This window comes from Pseudonaja textilis, chromosome 12, assembly GCF_049901715.1.
Source record: "Pseudonaja textilis isolate UNSWEBS1 chromosome 12, rPseTex1.2, whole genome shotgun sequence".
Lineage (NCBI taxonomy): Eukaryota > Metazoa > Chordata > Lepidosauria > Squamata > Elapidae > Pseudonaja > Pseudonaja textilis.
In genome coordinates this window covers 10,251,533-10,273,835 of record NC_142001.1, presented here as the reverse complement: position 1 = coordinate 10,273,835, position 22,303 = coordinate 10,251,533, and the positions used below count along the sequence as shown (strand labels likewise).

At 42.4% G+C, this 22,303-nt stretch overlaps 2 protein-coding genes across 3 annotated transcripts in view; one reads left to right on the top strand and one right to left on the bottom strand.

Annotated features, from left to right (window-relative positions):
* DACH2 (dachshund family transcription factor 2) overlaps positions 1–8,235 on the bottom strand; it is a 284,817-nt gene extending 276,582 nt beyond the window's left edge. For both annotated transcript variants that reach the window (XM_087940987.1, XM_087940989.1), the window contains exon 1: positions 7,354–8,235. In XM_087940987.1, the coding sequence (XP_087797113.1) occupies positions 7,354–8,087 (734 nt within the window). In that variant the 5' untranslated portion in view covers positions 8,088–8,235. The remainder of the gene's footprint in view (positions 1–7,353) is intronic.
* Positions 8,236–11,877: 3,642 nt separating this feature from the next.
* The window catches only part of CHM (CHM Rab escort protein), an 86,009-nt gene continuing 75,583 nt past the window's right edge, over positions 11,878–22,303 (top strand). Inside the window, exon 1 of the mRNA XM_087940985.1 lies at positions 11,878–12,076. The gene's annotated coding sequence lies outside the window, so the exon portion shown is untranslated. The remainder of the gene's footprint in view (positions 12,077–22,303) is intronic.

Here is a 22,303-nt window from a genome sequence, read left to right as displayed (position 1 = left end):
TCCATAATTGATAGGGCTTTTTCACAGTCTAGGACAGGAGTTAGCAACCCGTGGCTCTAGAGCCGCATGGGGCTCTTGCATCCCTCTGCTGCAGCTCCCTGTCACCAGTTGGCTCCATAATTGATAGGGCCTTCAGTTAGGACAGGTGGAGGAAAAAGGATGCCGTGCTAGGAGGAGACTCTATGGTGGGGGAACTGGATGTCTGGTCAGCTCCAGGATTGAACAGGGGGCTTCTGGTTAGGACCTTTGTGGATCTTTTGAGTGTTTTAGGTTGCCGACCCCTGAACTAGGACAGGTAGTCCATGAGTTACAATCACAACTGAGCTCAAAATTTCTGTTGCTCAGTGAGAAATTTGTTAAGTGAGTCACAGAGTTCTTAAGTGAATCTGGCTTCCCCATTGACGTGGCTTGTCAGGTCACCAAAAGCAAGTACATGACCCTGGACACGGCTACCATCATAAATATGAGTCAGCTGCCAAGCGCTTGAATTTTGATCAGGTGACCAGGAGGATGCTGCAGCAGTCATAATGTGTGAAAAACGGTCATGAGTCACTTTTTTTCAGTGCCGTTGTAACTTTGAATGGTCACTAAAAGAATGTTGTAAGTCGAGGAATACCTGCATACTGTTCAAAACCAGTCAATTCTACTTTCTTTAAAAACCACAAGTACAGATAGTCCTCAACTTACAACAGTTCATTTAGTGATCGCTTCAAGTTACAACAGCACTAAAAAAAAGTGACTTATGACTGTTGTTCACACTTGCGACCGTTGCATGGTCACGTGATTCAAAATTCAGGTGCTTGGCAATTGACTCATATTTATGACCACTGCAGGATCCCAGGGGTCATGTGATCCATTTTTGCAATCTTCTGACAAACAAATGGGGAATCATTTAGCAACCATATTACTCACTTAACAAATGTAATGTTTCGTTTAACAGCTGCAGCAAGGAAATTCGTAAAATGGGACAAACTCACTTAACAAATGTTTTACTTAGCCACGGAAATCTTGGGCACAATTGTGGTTGCAAGTTGAGGACTAGCTGTAAACAAATATTACTTATTCAATATATGAATAAGTCAATGCCTTTTAATCAACAGAGTTTACTAGAGCTTGTCATTGTTCAGTTGGCTTACCTCTTACACTGTGCCTTGGAAAGATATGTTGTGTATTTTATGACTAACCCTACTTTTTGCTCACAATTAAAGGAAAAACACAGTTATGCAATGCTTAACTGTGACTCTACCCATTCTGCAGATGTGAGGTGAAACGTGAAAGGAAACACGTTTTTTTCAAAACCTACAAAATAAGCAGCCAGATTAAATCTAAAAGTTAAATCCAAGATGTTCCAGCTTACAGTCTTGCCACCAAACTACAAATCAGTAAGCAGAGCACTTCAACATTCACACCCGTCTACAAGCTGGCAAGTTAATAAATATTTCTCTTTTTAAAAATATCAATCGCATCTGTCAACTCATTGACTAACCACTCTGGACAAGCCTTAATTCATGCAAACCACTTGACATTCAAAATATGGTCTTGTTTATGCGAAGATTATTGTGGGCATTCGAAAACTGTGATGTGACAAAGATTGTAACTTTTGGATTGTCTGCATCTAACGGAGCAAGATTTATGGAGGTTTTCAAACAGATGCTACAACCAGAAAGGATTATATCACAAAAGCAAGGCCCAAAGTCAGTTTTGGTTGGGGCTTTTATTTTAAAGCATATACTCTTTTAATGAGAGGAATTGATCACTGTTTTAAATACATTTTTTTAAAAAATTAAAACTTTACCAGCTCATTTATGAATTCCCCGTTTTTCCGAAGCCCTTTTAAAACTTCCTTGAGATTCCTGATTTCCGTAACTATGCATGCTTAAAATGGCAGAGACATCATTTTACAAATGTTTTAAATATTCAAATATCAGGATTTAAAGTAAGACTTTCTTAGTTGCTTTCTCCTAAGTACCTGTATTCAGAAGTCAAATTAATGGCCTTATCTTCCAGTTAAGTAAATATAGGCAGGTAAATGTTTTTTAGTTATATGCCTAATATTATCCAGAGGATCCTAGGTGATAAAAAGTCCAGAATTAATTACTTGCCTGAATTTCCACAGCAATCTATAAAATACGTGCATAAAGGCTATTATTGGAATTCCCAAGAGAGTCCCCAGTGAACACACATATATAATATTGAATAAGAAGATTTACTGAAATGGTACATCTACCCAAAACTAAAATACAGCACATGGGAGTTTTAAAAAGGGACTACAACGGAAAAGAATTTGGTTTTCAACAACAGAGACACATTCCCGTGTTTCCCCAATCTTCCGACAAGAGTTTGGATGAACCCTACAGGAAACAAGTGATGTTCTCAACTTAGCAGAAACTACTAGTGTTTAAAGATGTTGCCATACTAGAAAAAAAATAATTTAAGAAGCATGGTATTTTTTAAAAAATAAATAAAATCTGTGCTTCCAGAAGAGGAAGGGATGATGATGGAGGAGGAGGAGGAGGAGGAGGAGGAGGAGGAGGAGGAGGAGGAAGAAGAAGAAAAAAAAAAGGAAGAAGAATGAAGATTGTAATGGTCAAATAACATTCAGGGGGCCAATGTAAAGTCACATCCCAGCTGCACAAAGACATCAAAAGTCTCTTGACAATTTCACATTCCAGGTGCAAAAAATCGACCTTCTGTGGGGTTACCACGTCAGAATGCAGTGTTGAATTTAAAGTCATATGCCTAAGATTAATTAAGAAATGTTGACATAAGAAAAAAGAGGAGCCCCAGACTTCTTATAAATTCTCCTTTCACAGTTCTGCAATCCAGTTTCTCTACAGAGTTTTGTTTCTTGCTGCAATGTATAGGAACATTGTCAGCTGTCAGTTACGGGAACATCAAAGATAAATAATGTGTGGCTTTTTTTATTGTAATCAAAGGACAGCTGTTTGTCATTTCCCAAAGAGAAGGTTATTTCACGTCCTTCATCAACAAAGCATGAAGTCAAAAGTAACGGGATTGGGTTTTTTTTTTCTTTCCAAGGAAAAAAAGAAGATGATGACGACTCGGAATTCAAAAGTAGGATCGGATGGCTAAGAAATGTGACAATTATTTACAGCAAATTTAGAAGAAAGTCTCACTTATGTTAATGGGATTAATTTTCAAGGAGATGCGTACAGGATGACAAAATAAGGAACAAGCCAAATCGTGCCTTCCCTAACTTGCTTCTTTAAAAGCTTTCTGTTTTTAATTAGACATCTACTTCTGTTTTTTAAACAAATCTGTTCTGTTTCATGATTTCAATTGATCTAGAGACTGCCATCCAGTTGCTCCCCAATTAAAATTTCATACCATCTCCTGGCTGGGTTTTATAAAGCTTCTGGAATCCGCGAGTCTCTCTGCACACAATGCCATAATCTTTTACCAAATGCATCCCGTTAGTTGTACTTTCTGCACAAAGTACCAGTCGAGACTTGACTTAAGGATTCTGCAAAGTTTCATTGGGTCTGAAGGAATAATAAATACCCAATTCGTTCTTTCGCCTGGTTATTTTTACAGACGCCAAATCAGATCTAGCAAACTCTTTTTAAGAGATGCCCACCCACCCCAAAGCTTGGGCACCAAGATTTGATTGTTATTTGATTTCATTGCCCTTGAGCGAATATAACTCCTGCCTCTCCAGTTACAAGTGGCTTTAGGAAGTAGCCATCTCTGTTTCAATTTGGCTTCAATGAGGAGATGGAAGGCGAAGGGGCTTATTATACGTTTTAATACATTTTATCCAACCCGCCCACATCATTTTGACTTGACATGGTTTAAAGACGGGAACTTCACAGAGAAGGCACAAGCTAAAAGACACGATGCCCCCTCTCTGAAATGAAAGAAACGCCTTAGCCATCTGTTCCCGTCCTATTTGAATACCAAGCGTCGCTTACATGCGAGAGACCTTAAAGTAGAAATCATTTCTACTGCAAGAAGCCTCAACGCACCGGAAAAGCGAGTGACACCAAAGGGGAAAAGTCAACACTGCACACAAGACACCAAAAAGTGAGAGTTGTGGAGATTCTCAATCCTCCAGGTCATGACTGTCCCCCAAGAGGCTTTTTTCCAAAAGGCAACTGAACTTCCTTGGTTTTATTTTCCTTTGAAAAGGTCTCGCTTCTCATCTAAGAAGATTCTTCAGTTCTGAAGTCCTGAAAAAGCTTCTCAGAGGAGAAGCAAAACGTTCTTAAACAAAAGAAAAAACAAGACAGTCCAACTGTCTTTTGGAAAAACACTTCTGGGACAGTCAAGTACTTTACCTGTACTCTACTCAATGTGTGGCGATCAAAGGGCTCTACTCACCATGTGTTGTTGAGTAGAGAGAAAGACGTTTTTCAAATTTTAGACAAGTGTAGAACGAAATAAAATATTTGGGCGTTTCTAGCCCTCTAAAATTGGGGCATAGCGATAATGCAAAGAGTGTCTCACTGTGTGCATAATAAAATCAGGGTTTTATACAGGCAGCAAATTCTATGGGAGAACATGTACACCCCAAGAAACTTCCATTTGAGGCAGGGGGAGACTTCAGATCTGCCAATCTGAGAGCTCAATCCAACTGCTTGGTGTGTTCCTTTTAAACTAAACAAAAATAAAAAAAGATAACAGAGTAGAAAATGTTTTAATAATAAACAATGATCTAATAATAAACAATGAGTAGAAACAAAAGTTGGCAAGCTTTGTATTCATTCTAGGATCTCAGAAAACACATTAACAAGAAAATCAGCTTTGTGGCAGTTTAAAAAATTGAAAGAGCTTGGTCATTTTGATCAGAATTAGGATTTTTTTCTTCCCCAATCTTATTCCTACTGAAAATTTCGTCTGATTTGAATGCTCTTGTACATTCACAATATGCAGAAAACTTTTTCTATGTATTGTTTTATGGGATGAGATAAAAGAACTATACTGTTTGGAGAAATTGAGAGACACTTTCTGACTGTAACTATTTCAATAACTCAGGAGACTGTAGAGAAAACAATACTTTTGAGGATGTTCCTTTAATTTACTTTATACTAAGGAACAGTTTGCAAATGTTCATTCAGTTCTGAGCTTACACCACTCCTAATGTTTTCAAGTAATCTGCATCCTCTTTGTGCATTGCAAATTATAATTCCAACCGCAAGAATTTAAGGAAATACAAAGTTTTAAAGTTTCATAACAAAGGAACTAGGGAAAAGTCTCAGATACATACAATTTGAAAACTAAGCGTATTTTGGGTGTCTTAGAGTTTGATTTGTAATAGCAAAAAAAAAATTTACCAAAACCTTGAATTAATCCTACTTCTTTCTATTCTGTGTATTTATAAAAGCATATTTTCCTGCTTGCATTTTGACTGAGCAGACACTTATATGAATTTTGCAAAAGGTTTTTGCAGTAAGGACATCAAACAAAATTAGTTCCAATATTACTATATGATCACCTTCCTTTAAGAAAATTTGCTGCGGGCGTTTTTTGCCTGCTATTTACATAATCTCATTCAACCACAACTTCCCTCTGGGGAACCAAGCATCCAATAGAGGTTTGTCCCACTTCTGGGGTTTACAGCCAAGGACTTGGTAGAGCAGATGGTAGTTTGAATAAACCTTGCTTGGATCTTTTCCTTATGGCAGGCTCCTGAAATCGCAACCCAGTTTGTCTTGTTGGCTAGGTTAGAGCCACATGAGAACCCAGCCAAAATCTGGGGATCTTTGAATCTACCACTACTAAGATATGACCACTGACACGTCCAGCAGTGTTTTATCCCAACCTCCAGGACCTTAAACCCAGGGATACAATCAACTTCTAAGCAGTTTCTATAGCAACCAAGTTTTCTATTAGGGCAGATACACTATGCAAAATTCAGAGAAAGCGGTTAAGAGAAATAGAAACGGTCCTCAGCCTAGATTGATCCTTGTCAACTCACTAGAAGTTGTTTTTAGGTAGGAATGTTTAGGATAATGCTGCTAAATGCAATCTTGAATCTCTTTTTTTTCCTCCAAAGAATTTCTCCACCCAATAGTCAACTTTCCCTCCAAAGGGTGCATCTTTTAAAGAAGATTAAACTTCATAACTCTGAAGTGAATCTATGGAAACTGAAGTGGAACTCAACAACTTGATACCCTAACAAAAACATCAATGCCCTGTTGCAAAGGAGGCCTTCCAAGCCAAGATTAAAGTACCCAGAGGCGTCTTTTTAAAAAGAAGCAAAAAGTGGAACTTATTTTAAAGCATCGTGTGCAACTGGCCTTAAATCCCAAAGTCTGTGTCCCACTCCCGCTTGCTTGCAGGCAAGAGTGCAAAGGAATATGTCCTGCAAACAGCCCTGCCGGAAACCAAATGCCCCCTTATTTTTAAAGCATGGGCTTAGCTCCACATTGTACACACGCGCACGGGGTTTTAATAAGTGGCGGGCAAATCCTGTGTTTTGCAACCAGCTTCAGTAAAGTTCTTTTGTACAACCCAGCTTAGGGCACCAACTCAAAGAGGCGTCTTTTTACAGGCGGGACGGGCCCCAATTCCCCAGAAACTTGCTTAGAAGTTGGACCACACCATCAACCTCCCTTCTCCTCACCCCTTCTCGACTCCCTCCCCTTTGCCTTCCCAAAGGCCGGTAAATTTTCACAGCCAGAAAGTTTTGGGTCTCTGTCCCCAGACAAAGCCTTTGTGGGGGGACCTCGGACTTCCTAGAAAAGTATCTTCTTTTTCTCGGAATGAATAGCCCCTCCAAATCCAGAGGGGGGGGGATTTGAAGTTTCCCACTCTTAAATTCCCCACTTGTCCACTATTCCAGGTGTCAAATTTCCTGCCCCCACAAAAAAAAAGCCTTCTTCACAGACTGTCTCCTCTAAAGGTCCCAAATGCCAGAAGAGATGCAGATCCTGGCTTGCTTTCTTTCTTTCTTTCTTTCTTTCTTTCTTTCTTTCTTCCTTCCTTCCTTCCTTCCTCTCTCTCCCCCCCCTCCCTTTCCTTTCTTTCTTTCTTTCTTTCTTTCATGTGTTTACTATGATATCGTGTGAATTACTTTCGAAAGGCCAAGAGCCGCTAGCCGGAATTGTTTCCTAATTTCCAACCGGGGGTGGACGGTGGAGGGGGAATCCCAAAGTACCCGTTAAAGAGACCCGTGCCACGGAGCGCGACCTCTCGCGTGCCCGCGTTAAGCACCCCGGCACGCCCGTAACCCCTATTCACACGTTCGGAAGCGATTTCTCTCGCCCAGGAGGGTTTTTTTTTTAACCCCTTCTGTTTCCCGGCGTCCGAAGGGGCTGCTTTCTCCCTCTCTGCCCCCGCTTCCCAAACGGGGAAGGGGTTTTTCTCTCTCACACACACACAGGCGCTCACCTGGCGTTGGTGCAGTCGCTGTACAAAGTTTCGAAGTCTTTGCGCGTGATGAGCTTGCACCGGTTGACGCCCGGCTGGATGGCGCCCAGCCCGCGCAGGATGCGCACTTGCTCCACGGTGCACACGACGGGCGCGATGTCCAGCCGCTTCAGCTTGGTGTAGACGGTGTGCAGCCCGCCGACCAGGTGCTTGAGGAAGAGGTCGAAGACCTGCGGCAGGCAGATGAGCTCCTGCCCGTCCACCACGAAGGAGGCCACCTTCACCCCGTGCAGGTCCACCATCTTGCACTCGTTGCCCACCAGCGGACCCGACGGCGCCGAGGCCCCGGAGACCCCCGCCGCCGGCGCTGCCGCTGCTGCTCCGCCGACGCCGCCTCCTCCTCCGCCGGCCGCGACCCCCAGGAGCCCCCCGCCGCCCGCGGGCGCCGCGTTGGAGATGAAGCCGTGGAGGAGGCTCCCGCCGCCGCCGCCGCCGCTGCAGCTGCCGCCGCCGGCCAGCCGCGGGGACTCGGAGGGGCTGGGGGCATAAAGAGGGTCCGGCCGGAACAACCCGGCCGAGCCCCCCGCGCTGCTGCTGCTGCTGCTGCTGGTGCTACTGCTGCTTCCACCGCCGCTGCTGCTGCTGCCGCCGCTGCAGCCTCCGCCGCCTCCTGCTCCGCCGCTGCTTCCTCCTCCTCCTCCTCCTCCTCCGGGGTTGGAAGTTGCGGGAATGCTCGGGGGAGAAGACACGGCCATGCTCTCTACCCCTCCGCCCCGGCCGCCTGCCTCGGCGTCGGCGTCGGCAGCCGCATCCAACCCGGCCGGCTCCACTTTTTCCTCCAAACTGTTTGCCGCTTCCTCGAGGAAAGGAGGCGAAAGCAGCCGGCGAGCGATGCAAAGGGGGGGGGGAGGGAGGGATGTGGGGGGAGGGGGAGGGGTTTGGACCGACCCTGGCCCGGCCCCGCCCACGACCCGCCCCTTTCCCCGGGGAGCGCCGAGAAGCAGCCTGCTTGCCCGCCCAGGCGCCTCCTCGCCCCCCTCTCCTCTTCCCTCCCTCTGCCCGCCCTTCCCTCTCGATAGATAGATAGATGGATGGATAGATAGATATACACACACACACACACGCACACACCGCGCTCCGGGCTGGGGGGGGGGCGTAGAAAGGTGGGAGGGGTCCTTCCCTCGCTCCTCCCACCCGGAGCGCTGGTAAGGGGTCCCAGCCGGAGTGGAGGGGGCTTTTGCAGAAGCCTCAGGAGGTTTTCTCTCTCTCTCTCTCTCTCTCTCTCTCTCTCGCCTGGCTTTCCTTGCTGCGGGCGCCCGGTTGGAGATGGAGCGGCCAGATGGACAAGTTAAAAAGAGGCAGAGGGGAAGTTAAGGAGGCTTCTGGGGACGGGCGCCAAGTTGAGAGGGCTGGGGTGTGTGTGTGATAAACACACACAGAGAGAGAACACACAACACACACAACACACATCAACCATCTGCATGAGTTTACACGTGTCTTTCCGGCAGCGAGGCGCGGGGCTCCTTTGCGCGTGGAGGGGGTAACCCTTGGGACCAGCCCGCTTGGGGGAACAGAAAAACGCTTGGAGGATCGCCTGTGGATGTGGGGAAGGGGCGAGGGACAAAGCTGGAGAGAAGCCGGCGGAGGACACGCGCTCGGCGGGGCGAGGAAACTTGTGGAAGGGGTTGAGACTTGGGAGGAAGCGAGATCGGATAGTAGACGCAGCCTTGAGATGGCAAGTCTTCAATTCCTTAAGAATGTTTCCCCGTTTAGTAGATCCCGAACGATTTCATTCTTCTAGGAAAAGGGGCTTCCTACAAATGGTACCCTTCTTTTGCACGCACAAACCAGCCTTGGCTTCCCTGCACCTCACAATCAAGAGGCTGGCAGTTCAATCCTAGCTAGAGGCTAATGTTTGGGATAGACTCTCCTGCTCGAGCAGGGGGTTGGCCTAGATGACCTCCAAGGTCCCTTCCAACTCTGTTATTCTACGTTCTAACCAGAGTTGCTGCTGCATTCACACAACAAACGCTAAAGGCCGAGCCTGCCTTGCGATGGGGTTTGCCATGTGCAAATGTGCCAGTAACTTTTTTTCAAGCCACACACAGCACCGTCGAACAAGCCAGACTTTAGTTTCCAAAGACTGGAGAAGATGGCTAAACGCCTAGTAGAGCTGCATTCAGACATTATTAAGCATTGATTGGTCAGCCACTTTCAGCCCGGGTTGCAAAACTCTGGATAACTGCCGGCAGGATGGCAGCAGAAATAACGCAGAAAATGCACTGTGGCATTGCGATCTAGATCTGTAACCTTACGTAGGACTAACCATGGTTTGCTTGATTCACCCAAGATTGCTAAGCTGTAAAACATGGTTTAGAATAGCAGACAAGGCTCAAAAATGTGAAGCGCAGACGTATCAGTTGGCCAAGCACCCAGCATTTGCTCACTTGACCATAAGGCTGCAACAGTCATAAGTGCAAGAACTGGTCACAAATCACATTTTTCACTGCCATCGTAACTTTGAACAGTTGCTAAACAATGCTTGTAAGTCAAGGCCTACCTTTAAATAATTAAATATTTAATTAAGAATTATAATTATTATCCTGTGTTGATTATTGTTATTTTGTTTTGCATGTACACTCTGAGCTTACGTACCAGAGACAAATTCCTTGCCAAATCATACTTGGCCAATAAAGCCTATTCTATTCTATTCCATTCTATTCTATTCCATTCCATTCTATTTCTATTTCTATTTCTATTCTTCATTCCAATATTCTATTCTATTCCATTCTAATTCTATTCTATTCTATTCCATTCAATTCTAATTCTATTCTATTCTTATTCCCTTCTCTGTATTATATTCTATTCCTAATTCATATTCTATGTTACTCTATTCTATTCTTTTTATTCCTATTCTATCCTACCCTACCCTATTCTATTTTAATAATTCTATTGTATTTTCTATTTTCTATTCTATATTCTATTTTATTCTGCATTCTATTCTATTCTTATTCTGCATTCTATTCTTATTCTATTCTATTCTATTCTTATTCCATTCTCCATATTCTACTCTATTCATTTTATTCTTATTATATTCTATTTTATTAATTCTATTTTATTTTCTATACTCAGTTCTATTTTCTCTATTCTATTCTATTTTCTATTCTATATTCTATTCTATTTTCTATTCTGTTTTCTATCCTATCCTATCAACTTTCAATCTCTGTATTACAGGGATTCCCACGCTTTGAGCTGTGCAACTGCCTGCTGTGAACTTGTGTAGCCCAAATGAAGAACTAAACCACAGAGGGCGTTTCAATCATACGGTTACACGGTACATTATTTGCACCAACTTAAATCCGTTTTTTTAAAAAAGTTCTCCCTAAGTGGTTTACAAGAGTGAAGCCCAATTACAGTTGGCTAATCTGTAGTGAGAATAGACCGATGGCAGGACTACAATCGCAGCCTTGCCGGTCCAGCCACAGGCGGACTGAATTCACCCCTGTATCAACTGGAATGCTTGTATCAGATATTCCAAGATGAAGGTAGCCAGCAATTGCAATTGTGAGTCAGAGATCAGCTGCCTCTAAACACGGTCTTACCTGAAAGAGTTGGAAAGCACACCTATGATTTTAAACCTGTGTTCTTTGTGTAAGCCCTCTCCATTGCCTTTTTCTATGCAGAATTACAAACTGATCCCACCAGGTAAGGTGTCAGGTTCTCTACGACAGAAGTCCCCAACAGAGGTGGTTTTCAGTCGGTTCGAACCGGTTCTACCGTACCGGTTGTGGAAATTTTGAGTAGTTCGGAGAACTGGCAAATCCCACCTCTGACTGGCCCCACCAATCGCATCTCTTCTCTGCCTCTCATTGAGTCCCAGATAAACTTCTGTGTCTTCTTTGGTTGCCCTGCGTAAGAGAACGGAGCTGGAAAGCAGGTTAGTGGGGTGGGGAGGGAAGGGGGATTTTGCAGTAACCTTCCCCCAGGAGTGGGGTGGGAATGGGATTCTACAGTATCCTTCCCCTGCCACACCCACCAAGCCACGCTCAACAAGCCACACCACACCCACCAAACCTTGCCCACAGAACCAGTAGTACATTTTTTTGAATCCCACCACTGGCATGCAACCACATATATCAATTGGGGGAAAAGCAGTCACTTTCAAAATAAAAGCAATCCATGCAGGCTTGACAGCTGGTTCGGACCAGTTCTGGAGAACCGGTAGTGGAAATGTTGAGTAGTTCAGAGAATCGGCAAATACCACCTCTGACTGGAGATTTTACGATATCCTCCCCCTGCCATGCCCACAGTACCAGTAATAATAAAAAAAAATCAATCCCACCACTGCCCCACCCTATCCCGTCCTATATTCTCTTGGTTTTTTTTAGCTCAGCTGAATTGTGTGGCAGAGCGGATTACTGTGCCTCAGCTGAGCTAAACAGCAGCTCAGCTTACCAGTGCCGACAGAGGGTGGTTTTTGATTGCTACGCGCGCGCGCAAAGCATGCTTTCATAGAACCGGTAGGAAAACATTTGGAATCCCACCACTGGTCCCCAGCTCTCGGTCCATGGACCGGCACGGGGCCACGGCATGCCAGAAACCGGGCCGTGCATACAAGAGATGCCTCATCCGTAGGATGCAGGCAGCATGCAAAACCAGGCTCCCTCTGGGCCACGGGAAAATCTCTCTCCACGGAACCGGTCCCTGGCACCCAAAAGTTTGGGGGTCGCTGCTCTACGAACAGGTGAGCTGGGCATTAATTTACAAACCTTGAGCATTTCCTGAGCATGGAGAAGTGCGGTTCTCTTTTTCCACGGATAGTTGCTTCTCAAGGCTACTGTTTTTATACAGCCTTTATGATTTTATATTGCTTCATGCCACTCTTGACACGAAAAGGAATTGATGCTCAAGGCTTCCATTGGCCTTGCAAAAACTCATCCTTATTTAGAAATCTATTTAGCTTATGGAAAGCATTAAAGTCGGGGCAGAGGAAGGGGGGGGATCCCAAGAGCAAGGAATTTGATAGTCTGAGGAGAGGAACAAAATTCCTTGAAAGGGAAGGAAGGAAGGAAGGAAAACAACAACAGGGCAAAACCTATAAATTAGGTTTTATATTTCCTGTCTGAAGATCTTTGCACGGGTCTTGTTTAGAATTAAAGATTCAACGCTTAAAAGTGGACAGGATGTTTAAAAAAATGGGGGCTAATTCTCTCAATTAGAAATTTTGGGTGGTCCGGGCCTTGATTTTTTCTGTCAAAAATCTGAAAACCGAATCTTCAGGGCTGTTGAAAAGATAAATGGCTTGAATGTGTCAATCTTTTTTTATACTGTACAAAAAGTTGACTGGGTTTGCATAAATAACACTGAACTAGCCAGTTACATATTAAGTGAGTTTAGCCTACACGATCGTTTAGTGCATCCCCAAAAACTGAATTTAACAGATTAAGAGTTGGAAAGGACCTTGTTGATTGCTGGTCTCGCTGTCAGAAAATGTGTCCTTATTTTCAGGTTGAATCTCTCCTTGTTCAGTTTCCATCCATTATTCCTTGTCTGGCCTTCAGGTACTTTAGAAAACAACCTGACCCCCTTTCTCCTCTCTGTGGCAGCCCCTCAAATATTGGAAGACTGCTATCATGTCTCCCCTGTCATCTATGACAGTTCTGTTGAATTCACAAGGCTTCAATTCTTAAAAATGATCATTTACCTAAGGAAGATAGGACTGTGCTCCTGGTATTCCAACATCCAACGTTAAGTCTGTTCATACAGATTCTGAGAACAATCTGTTACATTTGCAACCAACGATTTAATTTGGGTACTTTGCTGGCTTCCAAGGAGTCTTTTAACATTTGCAAATTCCCCTGTCTTGGCTTTATCAGAAGGTAGTTATTCTTAGAGAGCTGTAGCTTTTTGACAAGTTCTTTAGCTCTTTGCTTCTTATTAGCAGACTTGCCCAGGAGTGGGAGATTTGACTGTGTCTGTTACGGAGGCTTTTATGGGGGTGAAGGGTTTCTCTTCAGATTGTATAATCTTGATTATTTACAGCCCAGCATCCTTTTTTTAAAAAAAAAAAAAATTAAGTGTACAGCTGTTGATGAGATATCAAATATAAAGCAACAATAATTTGGTATAAGAAAATGAGAAACAAAGAAGGCGTCACATGGTATCTATGAGCCATAACTAACATTAAAGATTTGACAAATTTCCTGAAAATTATTAATTTTGGAAGGGATTACTTCTTCTACCTCATAGGTATCTTCCCAATATTTCTGGAATTTGAAGATGTTCCAGAATTCCAGGAGTTGGAAGACCACACATCTTAAAATTACTGAGCCACAGTGGTTTTACTCTATATTTTATTTTTATTTTTTAAAATAATTTTTTATTGAAAATTAAGGTTTAAAAACATTTGAACATGGTGATCTTTTGACATATATCAGCTGTCTTTACATTATTATAATCAGAATGTCATCAAACAATATAACATACACACACACATCTATATACATCTTTACATTATAATTCTTCATATTAATTTCCATCTTAGGTGTTTTATTGTAGTATAAACTCTTTCTTTGATTTCTATTTTACATTTTTTTTTGACTTCCTTTCATATCCCTCCAATTATAAAATTTCTTCCATATTTCATAGAATTCTGAAGAATCTCGTTCCTTCAGTTCTAATGTTAAGCTATCTAACTCAGTGCAATATAGAATTTTTTTTTATTATTTCATCATTAAGTATTTCTTTTAATTTCCATGTTTGGGCAATCGATAGTTTTACGGCTGTGATAATATGTATAATTAAATACAGATCTGCTTTTTTAAACTTTTCATTTGTTATTCCTAAGTAAAAACATTTCTAGTGTATAATTTATTTTTTAATTTAACATTTCCTCTATCAATTTCCATTTTTTTTTGCCAAAGTTCTTGCATTTTCTTGCACTCCCACAACATATGATAGTAAGTACCTCGTTCTTTTAAGCATTTTCAGCATGTCGGAGATTGGGAACCAGTCATTTTTGCTAATCTGGTGGGTAGGAGGTGCCATCTGTAGAACATCTTAAATAAGTTATCTTTATAAGATCTGGCTAGAGTGATCTTTTTATTCCTCTCCCAGATTTGTTGCCATAGATCCAGATTTATGTTATGAAGTTTTAATCTATATTTTAGATTAGTCACAGTTCATAATAATAATCCAATTCTTTAAAGAAAAGGGAAGAATAGATACAGGCATCAAGGTTCACACTGCACATTTCAGGACGGGCAGCAGGACAAGAAATAATGGTTGGAAGCTCATTAAAGAGAGAGCCAATCTAGAATTAAGAAGGAATTTCTTGACAGTGGAAACAGTCAATGGTTGAGCATGGGGTTGGACTAGAAGACCTTCAAGATCCCTTCCATTATTTTATATTCTGTAAAGTTGTGCAAATACAACCTTTTTTTTCATTTCATCAAAGAAGCTGATACCTCATTAAGTTATTTTGGAAATACCATAGCAAGCAAGGTTGAATTCAGAAATTACACATATATATGTATATCCATCATGCAATTCCCTTTTGGTTTTCAGCAATATATTCTAAAGTCTAAAATATTTATCAGTTTGAGCTTTAGAAAACTAACTTCTTAACCCCACTGCTCCGTCTTGGCAACCAGGGAAAATATCAGGGCATTCTCATTACATATCAAAGCTGATGGATAGATCCGAGGCGAAGATAAAATATGAGAAAATAAACAAGGGAGATTCGACTGTTTTACAGCCGTTGGAGAAGGACTGGACAAAACAGGCACAGGGGAAACTTAGTTTGCAACGTAGTAAAATGTGTGGCTTCTTTTAAAATTTGGGAAAGAGAATTGCCATCTATTTCAAAAGGATAAGCCTTTCAAAAGTTTCAAAGTTACAACGGCACTGGAACAAGTGGCTTATGACTGGTTTTCACACTTAACGACTGTTGCAGAAGTCCCACAGTCACGTGATCAAAATTCAGCCACTTGGCAATTGACTCATCTTTACGACGGTGTTCGGACCCAGCTCCCCAAACGCAACAAACCTGCTGAACTCAGAAGATTCCTTTATTAGGAGTGCTGGCTCACAGGCTAACAAGTCCATCCGGCCAGAAAATGAATAGTTAACTGTCACACTGATTCATCTCCGCCCCCTGCCTTTTATCCCCAGAGCTAGGGTGGGGCCTCACTAGCAGCGGTGGCTCTTCCTTCCCTAGGACCGGCCCATAGATTTCCACTGCTCTCCTCTCCTCTGCCTTCTGTGCATCTGTGCGTCAGCACTGGACCCAGCTGTTCCTCTTCTTCATCAGCCACCTCCAGATCTGGGGGCTGTTGACTCTCCATCTGAGGGCTGATGGACAGCCCAGGCTCCGCCTCTGTCTCTCTCTCTCTCTCTCTCTCTGCCAGCTCCATTCCCTCTTCTCCCTTGGAGCTCCCAGGTTGCCCTGATGTTGACCCATACCACCACCTCCTCCTCCTTCTCCTCCTCCTCTGATTCGGCTGCTGGAGGGGTCGGAGGTCGACAGGCCACAGCATGAGATACCAGGGTTCTCTAAATGCATAAATCATGTCCTCTTGTTTCAGCCTTAAAAGATGAAGATTTGGTCCCAATTTAGCTAAAGATCTTGAGCGCAGATCTTTCGGCAGCCGACAGGATCTTGGGCACAAATCTTTCGGTGGCCAACAGGCCATAGCAGACAATTGTAATATCCTGGAGTAGTGATCCCCTTTTGCAACCATCTGACAAGCAAAGACAAGAAGGAAGCCAGAATCACTTAACAACCATGTTACTAATGTCAGGATTCCAGCAATCGCCCTAATTAAATCATGATTCTCAAGCTAATCTTCAAAAAGCTTCAAAGGATTCATTAGAGGCGACCTACTGGCATTGCCCTGTATGTCGCCTCTAATGAATCCTTTTGAAGTTTTTTGAAGTTTGGCTTGAGAATCATAATTTAATTAGGGCGATTGCTGGAATCTTGACAGCAAGCCAACTCTGGCCTACGTCATTTACAGTCCTCTGTAACCCTCTTTCCCCCCCTCCCCCCTGGGTGTCTTGTCAATCAGATTCTCCAATGGATGAGCACGTTCACAGGCTGGGTGTCATCTATCACGTTCTCCAATTAAATACATTCGCGGGCAAAAACTCTGGTATTTTAGTTACAATCTTTTAAAGATAAAGAGTTGGAATGTACCAATGTACTTGGAATGTAACTGCTCTTCCAAATTTCCTTTCTCCCCCTCCCCTTCCCTATGGCAACTACTAAAACAGGCATAGGAATGTTTTATGAACTTAACAACTGCAGTGAACCATTGTGATAAGAAAGATCGGTCGGTAAAATTCACTTAAGAAACGTCTCGCTTAGCAACAGAAATTTTGGGCTTGGTGATGGTTGCACGTCGAGGACTACCTGTTGTTTAAATTCTGGTTCGGGCTACCTGGAAGAGGTCACAGCTCTGGGTCTAAACCTTAGAGACGCTCTAGACCTCTTTAAAATGTCACATTAATCACACCGAAGCCTTGTGTCATGGATGCACATTGAATGGGACACTTGGTAACTCCTAATAGCATTGCTAATATATAAAAGCTCTCTGCAGAAATAGGGTATGAAAATCCAGCAGCCTAATTAAATGGATTTCGGAGGCTTGACTTTCAACAGAGCGGTGATACCCTTTCCTGTAATTAAATGCATTGTATTAATATGTGCATAAGGCAAAATCAATAAATAATGAATTACTCCTGATTGTAATTGAATGTTTTCTTAATTTTATTGTCAGCTGTGATAAATAATCAGTACTTTTATACTGCATTAAATTAATTAGAGTGTCATTTCTGCTACATACATCAGCGGTGAAGAAACAAAGTGACATCTGTTTCTAATGTCTCGAAGATGTGATATTCCTTATTAAGTATTAGGTATATGGCTTCTTTGTTCCTGTGATTGGCAGCTCTGCTGATCAGGCACAAGTTGGAGTAGGGGGTGGGGAAGCCAGAGAAAATAAGATTTGCATGCAAAACAAGTGAAGAAACACTGATTGACATTCCACCTTCTGAAGGCCAACCATCGTCTGCAATCTTGAAAAAGATCCTGATCATCTGATGAGATCTGAGCCCATGTTTTTTTTTTAAATTCCAATATCAACTTGAACAAGAGAAGGAGTCACACATCATCCTAAGCCAGTGACTAGTTTTACACACATCAGAAACAATAATGTACAGGTTAATTAATCCTCAAACTTAGAACCATTCATGCAGTGACTATTTGAAGTTACAACATGGGTGGGTGGGTGGGTGGGTGGGTGGGTGGGTGGGTGGGTGGGTGGAAGGAAGGAAGGAAGGAAGGAAGGAAGGAAGGAAAAAATAGCAATGGCAGTTAGACTTATATATCACTTTATAGTGCTTTTACAACCTTCTCTAAGCGGTTTTACAGAGTCAGCCTATTTCCCCCAACAATCAGGGTCCTCGTTTGACCCACCTTGGAAGGATGGAAGGCTGAGTCAACCTTGAGCTGGTTGTCAAGAAATATTCAAAACCAGAAGTTTCCAAACAAACCAGGATAGTCCGAACTTCTACAAGGCTTGAAGTGCAAGAATTTCTTTGCTTCCTGCAACGAACTCCAGTCTCTCAGGCTGGTTTTTATCCCTTAAGGGAGGGGCGGCCTTACTCCCGAGTTGCCCATGCTGCTGCAGCTGCTCTTTCTTTCAAGCAGCCCTGCCCTGCGCGCACTGGGCACAGGCTCCTCGGGGACCTCTTCATCACTGCTGCTCCACAATCTCCAAAGGCAGCATTCCACTCCCTGATGGTCCTGGCCCCATCCCTGCATCACACACAGGCCCCTCATCTGAGTCCTTGCTCTCTGAGACTTCAGCTGTCCACACCTGCTGCCAGCGAACCACAACAACGACTTAGCATCAGAGTGTGTTAATAATAATATACAAAATACGAATGCTCTAATGGTCATTTTGAAAAATCCTTTCTTAGTAAGCACCTAGAAGCTAAGAGGAACATACGTGCCAAATTTCAAGTTTGTAGGCTTTACGGTTCCGGAGATTTTGTGATGATGTGTGAGTAGTATTTCGCAGATAGATAGATAGATAGATAGATAGATAGATAGATAGATAGATAGATAGATAGATTTAATTGTTAAACGTAAAAGTACAGCTATGTTTTACCCTATTATAAGCCGCCCTGAGTCAATCAAAAGAGTGAGGCAGGCAACATAATAATTTAATAAATAAATCCACCAATGGTTCACAGTGCAGCCAATCATAGGAGAGTTCACCAAACCAAAAAGGCTGGTCGTGGCCATAATACCCCACCCCATCAATGGCAGTGTGAAGGAGAAGGACAAGCGGAGCGTGGGAGCGGCATCAAGACAGGAATCAGCCTGGAATCGTTTCGTTCCCACAAGTGGTTGAAGTCGGATTCCTCTTGAATTCCATTGACTTTTATCTAGTACCAATTTGGTATTTAGTTGAGTAGATTCTTGTGAATAGGGATAAGCAATAAATCGGCTTAACTGGAACTTAACGTGTGGTCCTGACCCCTTGCATCTGACACAGTTCAGAGATGCACTAATTCAAATCTCAATCTTGATTTCAATCTTGAGAAGATTTTGTTCTGGATTGTTGCTGTTGCTCTTGTTTTTAGGTAATTTAAAATTTAAGGTTATGGACTCCTTGCAAACCATCTACAGTTTCTGATAAACAATAGCTCTACATGAGAAACCCCAAAAGCCAGGTTCACCAAACACAACTGACTGTCCACTGCCCAACCATATTTTAGCCTAATATGCAAACAGTAGTAACACTTGTTAGCAGTGAGGGATGCTGTGTGACCCCATAAAATGTGTAAACTTGATTAACACTAGTTAGGGGAAACCTTAATACATGAATATGTGCTGAATGGACAGAGCTGTGTTCTGTGCAACAAACAGTTACATACACACAAACACGTATTAAAAGTTTTGCTATGGATAGCCAGACGGAGGGCATATACATTTAAAAGTAAAATGGTTTTTCAAAGAACTCGCAGAAACGAATAAAAAGTACAAGAAGAGAAAGCAAAGCTGCAGAAAGAAAGAATAAAAAGAAAATAGAAGCTTCTGATTTCCTTTGCAGCAAACAACAAGTTCAATTACAAAATTATCTCTTACTTTACAATTACAAAAAGAAAAAAAGCAATGTTTTTCTATTGTCCAATTTTCTTCCAATTCCCCCCATACCATAAATTATAAGTGCATTGTTTCCACTCCATGCAAAATATCTATAAAATATTCCCAATCAGCCAGAAATGAAGCTATTATGTTTTCTGTAATCGAGAAAATCAATTTAACCATCTCTGCAAGTTTCAATATCCTCACCAACTGTTCCTCCCTGGTGGTTAGTGCCAAAATTTTCTACGTTTGAACCTATAGTTGTCTCGCTGCAATTGTCAGGTGCTCTGAGCATATTCCCTCTGGTTGTTACTCTTCCCTATTGCCAGACCCCTAAAAACAGGGGCAAGCCACAAACCCTGATCCGAAACTCCTGCCACCTAGTGATGTGAGAAAGCCATGCCAGCTTTCCACTTCAGAGGCTAGACAAAACTCAGCTCTCCAGAGCTGCACACAGTTTCCTGACATTTGTGCAAAGGAAGAATTGTTTTGTCAGCATTCTGCCACGGCAGACAACACTGAGCAAGAGAAATGGGGTGTAGCACATGTCTGTATTCATTTACTCCGTGCGTTCATTTGTGCAGCTAACAAGAACTCCTGGAATTATAAAACAAAAATCTGAAGAGGGTGAAGTAGGAAGCTTCATTGTATAATTCTCCAATTTGAGTTGTAAATCGAATATAATCCTCCAATCAGAGTTGTAAATCTAATCTTCCGGTAATACTGATTTGCAAACTAGGATATACAAAACCTTTGCTAGACCAATACTTGAATACAGCTCCGCTGTTTGGAATCCTTACGATATATCAGACATTAATACAGTGAGTCCAGAAGTATTTTACAAGAAGAGTACTACACTCTGCAACAAAATATTCTACACCACCAGACTTGAGATTCTAGGCTTAGACAACCTTGAACTACGCCAGCTAAGATTGGACTTAAGCATAGTACATAAAATTATCAGTTTCTATGTCCTACCAGTTAATGAATATTTCAGTTTTAACCACAACAACACAAAAGCACACAGCAGATATAAACCAAATGTAAATCACTTCAAACTTGATTACAGGAAGTACAATTTCAGCAACTGAGTGGTCAATACCTGGAACTCACTACCTGATTCTGTTGTCATCTGCTCAAACCCCCAATCTTTTACCCTCAAATTAACCTCTATTGACCTCACCCCATTCCTAAGAGGTCTGCAAGGGGCGTCCATAAGCGCACAACCGTGCCTACCATCCGTGTCCTCAATTATTCGTACCTATTTCATGTATTTATACTTATGTTTATTCTTATTTCTATTATATTGTAAGCATTTGAGTAAATAAATAAATATAAATAAATAAATAAATACATTTGATTCTCCCATTGCACAAAACCATAGTTTCTTGCATAAAGTTCACGAGGCTTGAAATGAAATGCAATCACACGTATTGGGAACCGATTTTTAGTTCAAACTCAGCCACTTCTTCAATATTGCTTCTGATAAAAGAAAGACTCTGATGAGTAGTATGGTCATCATGTTAATGCATGATCTGTTAAACCTTGATGTGTGTGAATAAACCACAGTTGTCTGTATTCTCCAATTCAACTCCTATTTATCTGATTAGACAATGTACCCAGGCTAGGCCACTTCTACTAGCAAATACAGGTTGTTCTCAACCTACAGCAGAAGAGCCGTGGTGGCATAGTGCTTAGAATGCAGTATCGCAGGCTAATTGTGATGACCCGGGGCGTGGCACAAAAGCAACAAAGTCACAAAAGTAGGTAAAGTCCATTTAATACCTCCAACTTGGCCCCAAATGTCCAGTTATTTTCGGCTGGAGAAAAGAAAACACTCCCAAAAACAATCCTTAAAGGGAAGAAATTCAGTCCGAACCCAAAGTACATATAAATTATAAATAAAAATCAACACAAACCACACTGCAGCAATTAACAAGACAAGGCAGGGTAAGAAATTGCAGGCTTCAAAAGATAACAAACCACACACAGTTGGGAGGACACCAGAACCCAGATAAGCCTTGACAAACTAATATAATTCACGCTTTGCTTCCAGCAAAGTGCTGTGTGCAAACACCCTTTTTAAATCCTGTTTTCCCAGCTGCAGCTAATGAAGGGAATTAGGGCCCTTTCCTCCCCTGTAACCCACGTAACTCACATTGCTCCCTTCTCCCTGCACGCCCTAGGATGAAGAAGGGGTGGGCCTGGGTCTTCCTCTGAATGCCCAGCTGGACTGTGCCCTTCCCCAGTTTCTTCCACAGCCACTGGAGCTACACTCCCACTCCCTGTCACCTGCTCGACCTCCCCCTTGGAATCAGATTCCAATAGGGGCACGACACTAAATTCTGCTGACTGCCAGCGGTTCGATCCTGACCAGCTCAAGGTTGACTCAGCTTTCTATCCTTCCTAGGTGGGTCAAATGAGGACCCAGATTGTTGGGAGGCAAGAGGCTGATTCTATAAACCACTTAGACATGGCGGTAAAGCACTGTGAAGCAGTATATAAGTCTTATTGCTGTTTAGCGACCATTCTAAGTTATAACAGCACAGAAAAAAGTGATTTACAACCATTTTTCATAGCAGCAGCTCCGTGGACATTTGGCAACTGATTCATATTTATGACGGTTGCAGTGTCACAGAGTCAGGTGATCACCCTTTGCTACCTTCTGAGAAGCGAAGTCAATGGGGAACGCCAGATGTATTTATTTGTTTGTTTGTCAAACATGGACAAGATAATAAGTATAAGTATGAATATAAACAAGAACAAAGGTAAATGAGGAGAGTAAGACAGGGACAGTAGGCACATTGGTGCGCT